This window comes from Xiphophorus couchianus, chromosome 18 (genome assembly GCF_001444195.1).
Source record: "Xiphophorus couchianus chromosome 18, X_couchianus-1.0, whole genome shotgun sequence".
Taxonomy (NCBI): domain Eukaryota; kingdom Metazoa; phylum Chordata; class Actinopteri; order Cyprinodontiformes; family Poeciliidae; genus Xiphophorus; species Xiphophorus couchianus.
In genome coordinates this window covers 22,745,535-22,751,925 of record NC_040245.1, presented here as the reverse complement: position 1 = coordinate 22,751,925, position 6,391 = coordinate 22,745,535, and the positions used below count along the sequence as shown (strand labels likewise).

Below are 6,391 nucleotides of genomic sequence, written 5' to 3'. Positions count from 1 at the left end.
TTCAAGAAACCAAATTTTATTTTCATTTATGTTAGCTGTACTTGTTTTGTTTTTTTTATTTCTTTCAAGGTTTGTCAATAGTCTTTCAAAAAAAAACTCCCAAACTGAAAGTGTAATTCAAAGCTTTCAAAGAAATGTACAAATTCAATTTTGTTTTGCTCAAAATGTTTTCAGTTCAATGAATAATGAAACCTTAATTAATCTGAATTTAGCTGCTTTTCTGGAACTTTTACACATTTACTTAGTTTTTCTGATAATTACTAAAATTTTGGACTCCTCCAGATCAATGTGCTACTTCATGAGGAGGACACATAATAAAATCCATACTATAAATGCAAAAAAAATAAAAATAAATCACTCACCACAGAGAGAACTGACCAAAGGTAAACAAACAATAGTTAAGGAAAGTGGCAGAAGTAGAAAACAAAAACAAACAAATGATCAAAATGCAACATGGAGTCCTGACAAAGAGCACATAAAAATATTTCCATTTCCAAAACTTATTTCCAGTTTATTCTCGTTATCTGAAAATAACGTCCTTCCTCCCGACAGCTCGACTGACTTCTTTAGATACTTACATGATGTCAAGTTTGAGGCGTTGCTTTAAAATACATCCTCAGGTGACATTTAACTCAGCCGTTGTGAATAAACATGATCACAATCTTACATAATCATATGTAACCTTAGACATTGAAAATAGCAGTATAATATAGTATATATATATATATATATATATATCCTTAATCTGGCATTCAGTAGTAAGAAACAAACTTGGTAAACCTTGTTGACCTGTAGTTACTTGTGTTTTTTATCAGGTGTGGTTTTAGGTGTGTTTAGTTGAAAACTAATAAAAGGCACAATAAAATCAAACGTCTGCAAATGTGGCTTTTACAAAGTTGTAACTTTTTAAATCATTTAATGAGTAAGCTTGGTGACTGGCCATCACATTAGACCATGATTCGTGTCTGACCTTCATGTCGACGAGCATCTGATGATTCGTGACCTCCAGGGCTTTGCCTCCGTTAACCTGAGCGTGTGATTATTAGTCACTTGAAATCCCTTCAGTTCAGTAAGCGCTCTCACTTTCTGATGTCAGCTTTGTCCATTAAGGCACAGAGTATTTCCTAATAAAACTGCATTAGCGGTTTAATGGGCGACTAAAGATTCAGTGGAAGATGAAGCGAGGCCTTCTGCAGATCTGAGGGACGCACCAACTGGCAGGCAATCTGGCAAGCTGTTCCCCTCGAAGCTGAACAGAAACACTCACTGGTGTTTCTTTGTTTGGGTCCAACTCGCTTTTTCTGAGTCGCCATCCTCTCCAGACACTGTCGCCTCCTGATTCTGCCTGCTTCTCTAGCTGCTAAAATATGTTTTCACTGGCAGAAAACATGGGGAGGGGGGATCAAGACAGTGGAGATAATAACGGAGGGGTGATGAATGTTAGAGACAACCTGGGTAAAAAGCAGACAAAGCGGGTCCACTCTGTCTGCCTCTTGTTAAAGCTGCTGTATGACCTTTTCACCTACCTCTCACTTCATTTTCATCCATTTCCCACTTTTTCTTTTGTTGAATATCTCTGTGTGTGGTGTTGCTTTTAATAGCGTCACCATGGAAGTGAAAAGGGGTTGCTAGGTAACAGGCTGGCGTCTGAATCGGTGTTTGATTGGCGGTACCACGGACAGGAGCAGCAGCGGAGAGGCAGAGACACAGAGAGAGAGAGAGAGAGAGAGAGAGAGCAGCGTGTCCCCAACATCTGGACACGGACCGTGTCTCTTGCATCCCGAGGACCAGCTCGGCTGCTGCGGCCGCTTCTTACGGAAAACGTCTTCATCGTGGGAGAGCGTGTCGGGTTGAATGTTGGTGTGTTTGTGTGGCAGAGGCGGCTCCGGCTCCAGGTGTGTTTATGACCGCTGCAGGACCAGGGAGTCACTACAGGAATGCATGACGTGGAGAAAAACAGCGGACTGGGAAAAGATATGACATCATAGCGCGCAGTGGTGACACCTGGTGGAGCGAGGCTGTTACTGCAAGCGCCTTTGTCTGGTGACATAAGGTGTTGTTGGCAAGAGGGAAACACGCTTACTAAACACTGATGCTAAATAATTCATGTCTAGGCGTCAGGAGCAATATAATGATGTGTGAGTATCTAGTCATGCCAGATTTCTTCACACTCTCCTACCTAACAAACCGGACTTTCCTTTAAAATGGTCTCGATTCATTTTCAGGCACTTAAGAGGTTTTCTTTGGACTTTAACTGCCTTTTAAATCATTTTGGTAAGACTTTATTTAAAGGGGTGTGCACTAGACTCATAAGACTGACATGACACTGTTATAAACATGAAGGAGTCTTAGTGAATATTTATGACTGTTGTCATGAAGTGTCATTCGGTAAATAATTGCACTTTTTATGAAACGTTGCACTAAATGTTGCCTTAAAAGTCCAATAAAATTGCCGACTTTGCATCGTTCTGTAAATAATCGCACTTTTAATGCAATGTTGACACTTTTAATGGACTTTTAATGCAGCTTTGCATTAAAAGTGCCATTATTTGCCGAATGACACTTTATGACAACAGTCAAACATTCATAAGGACTCCTTCATGTACATCACAGGTGCTACGTTTATGACAGTGTCATGTCAGTGTTATGCACACCCCTTCAAATAAAGTGTTACCATCAATTTTAAAATAAAGTTGTTCAATCTTACCATGAATTTTGGGGTGTTTGAACAAAGGACGACGTGAAAACTGATTGTTGGTGTTTACATTGAATCAATACATCAAAAATGAACGCATCACTGGTGAACTTTTCATGCGCACCCTAATTGTTTTCACGTTTCGCATCAATGTGAGTGATGTCTGGCTCTTTCAGGGAAAATATGAGGAACTGATGGATAATTTCCTCTGTATAAAGACTAAATTAAAGGAAGGTACACCTTAAATACAAAGGAATGGTTTACTACATTATTTGATTCTTGTGTGCTTTTACCTCGATATGATGAAACAACGTGACAAAATCTCCACAAATGTCTTTGTTTGTGTTGTTTTTGTTATTTTATTCACCTCTCATCCGTCATATTTCACACAGATTCCTCACAGGCAGAGACAGAAGACAACACAAACGTTCCAGTAAGCGGATTCCCAGGTTGTTGTTTTTTTTCTCAGTTTCTTCTTCCCATATTAACAAGTATATACAAATATCACCTAGGAAGAGTACTGAAATCATAATAATAGTAATAATAATAATAATAATTACTTCTTTCCCACAGTAACAACAATTTTAATAAATACTCAGTGTTCTTAACCGCACAGAGGGAGAATGAGTTTGGGCTCACTCTTGTAGCAAAGGGATTGTCATCGATCCCGAAAAAACAGTCGCACGAATCCACTCTCGCACGCAAACACACACACACACACACACACAGTATTCACCTACAGAAATCTGCACAGTCGAGTAAATACTGCCTGCAGCCGATAAACCGTCCAGTGCACAAAAACAACCGCATCGGTTTGATTCCACCGACGAGCTGCAAAGAGTTTCTCCTAAAGTGCCGCCAATGTCGGAGGTTAGAGGAGCGGGAGGCTGATGCTGGAATCGGAGGTGGAGTGGGACCAGGGGGATGTGTGTTTCCAGTTCTGCGTCGCTGGGATGAGTGGGATCGATGCTGCTGACGGATAGAGGAGGAATGAGTGGAGCAACCCAGAGAGAGACGGCATGCGGTGGAAAAAGAACTGGCTACGTTTGCAGATTCCCCTAGCAAAAATGCTACAGCAGCAAAGCTGAAAAATTCAACTATATATTCATATATATACATGTATGTATATATATATATATATATATATATATATATATATATATATATATATATATATATATATATATATATATATACTGTATATATATACACTCTGGGCAAAATTAAGAGAGCACTTAAAATGATCAGTTTCTCTGATTTTACTTTTTATAGATTTATGTTTGAGTAAAATGAACATTGTTCTTTTATTCTATGAACCACTGACAACATGTCTCTGAAACTCCAAGCAAAAATTTAGCATTTATTTGCAGGAAATGAGAAATGGTCAAAATAACAAAACGGATGCAATGCTTTCAGACCTCAAGTAATGCAAAGAAAACAAGTTCATGCTCATTTATAAACAATAATACCAATGTTTTAACTCAGGAAGACTTTAGATATCAATATTCAGTGGAATAACTATATTTCTCGTTAGGGGTGAACCGATTGCAGTTTTCTGGCTGATCGTGATTTTTAAAAAGCCTGACCAGCCGATTCCGATTTTGGCCGATACTGATATTTTTCCTCTGAAATGTTGCTAAATATAGCAAGAAAATCACTGAGTGGATAACAGTGGGGAGACGATTGTTCTGCAAACCTGGTGGGCCGGTCTGTTGGCCAAACCTCTGCCAACAGACCGGCCCACCACAGAAGAGGACATTGGTTGACCTTTAGACCTTTAGCAGAAGCAGATAAGATCGACTTCACGTGTAAGTATCGTAAGAATCTCTCAAAATTAAGGAAATCTGGGCTGATTTAAATCGGCCGGCCGATTTATTGGCACATCCATATTTCTCGTCGCTGTAGTTTTCTCCAACAGTGACACTTTTCTAAAATCGCCCTTACCAAGCAGCTCACTGTGTTTCCCATTTTAAAAAGCAGCTTAGAGAAACAGGTCTGTGTGTTGGGTTGTATTTATACTGTAGGGAGGAGGAAAGTCATGGATTACTAATTTTAAAAAAACTCTTAGGAAGTCTAACTTAAAAAAGTAAAGCATAAATTTAAAAGAAATATTTAATTGGTTGAGGTACTAATAGTTGTGATTTTCTAAGATACTATTATTTCTTTAGCTATGCTGCTGCAGGAAAAGATGAATTTACTGTTATATTAACTTTATCTTTATCATATTTACCAGGGGTTCCAGTAAGCATGGCCAGCTCTGGATGATATCAGCCAGTCTGAACTTTGAGGCAGAAGAAGCAGACAGGGATGTTTAAATCAATGAAAAGCAACCACCACGTTGCATAAAGGTGGAGGAAATAGATTTTTTTAATGCACATGTAACCAGTCCACTAAGGTTGAGGGGGAAAGGCTTTTTTTTCTCCCTCTTTCACGTTTGGAGAGATGAGGATGAAGACCACCATGCAGAAGAAGAACAAACATGCTCCGAACTATGACGACGAACATGAGGCGATGTTTTTCTGGTCTTGTTCGCGCGGCGGAGAGGAATGAAGAGAGCGGAAATGTAGAGATGCACAGACAGGAAACAGCACTAGGAGGCGGACTGAGATGACCGTTGGTACCTTTAAAAAGTGGCTTTTTTAGACGCTTTGATGGCTTTGGAAAGACATTTGGCTGGACGAGATCAGTACCGGGCTCTCAGAGGCCTCTGGGCCCTCGGCGTCATGCAGAGCAGAGGCCAAGGAATGCTGGAAGGGTCCACGCCTTTTCAGGAGACGAGCGACTTTCCCCAAGCGTTGCGACATCTTCAGAAGTGGGATTTACTTCCCTGCCGAGCCCCAGAAACCTTGAAACGCGTCACTACAAGTACTGCTGTTCGCACAGAGCGTCCGGCTGCTGCTGTCCACAAAGGGGAACGGTCGGGTCCAGACTCTGGCCCTCCATGTCCATGTCCATCAGGTTGGGCCGCGTGGCGCCGGCGCTGCCGTCCCCGGAGCCCAGGGGGCTGTCGCAGCTGCTGCCCGGCGACGAGCTCAGGGTCCGGCACACGGAGCCCAGCTTCCTGTGATCGGCCCTGATCCGGGCCGGGGTGGGCCGAGGTCGCGGGGCAAACTCCAGGGTCTTGGGTCTCTCCAAGGGGCTGATGAGGAAGGGGGGAGTCGGGCTGGGGGCCGGGGGAGCCGGGGCTTTACGCCGGTGAGGGACGTGGGGGTGGACCGTGGACGGGTCCGGGAGGCGAGGGATGTCCAGCCTGTCTGGAGTTCCTGAGAGGAAAAGGAAAATAAACGTGGGTCGTATCTACACTGCAAAAACAAAGAACCTGAGCAAAGTTGTATTAAACCAAACAAGTATCTTTTCAGCAAGAAATAAGAGCCTGTTTTACTTGTCATTGAGGGGGGAAAAGCCTTTCCACTGGTAAATTAACTCACTTAAAATATGGGAAAAATGTCTTGTTATAAATTAAATCATGTGCCGGTGGAACCTTTTCACCAACATTAAGGATTTATTGACTTAAAACAATATTTCATGCTGAAAAGTTACTTGTAAGTTAGTTTTATCTTATTTATCGTGTACCAAAATATTTGCACGAGAAACTCCACACTTGGTAAGATTTTGTGTTTTTCAGTATGTACTGTAGAAGGTGTTATTCCAAGCTTTTCCCTTGGAATATTATTTCTATAATTGTATCAGAACCGA

General features: G+C 41.4%; 1 protein-coding gene across 1 annotated transcript in view; it reads right to left on the bottom strand.

The window, feature by feature from the left end:
* Positions 1–5,554: 5,554 nt before the first annotated feature.
* The window catches only part of map3k10 (mitogen-activated protein kinase kinase kinase 10), a 33,274-nt gene continuing 32,437 nt past the window's right edge, over positions 5,555–6,391 (bottom strand). Inside the window, exon 11 of the mRNA XM_027998829.1 lies at positions 5,555–5,958. Coding sequence (XP_027854630.1) covers positions 5,555–5,958 — 404 coding nt within the window. The remainder of the gene's footprint in view (positions 5,959–6,391) is intronic.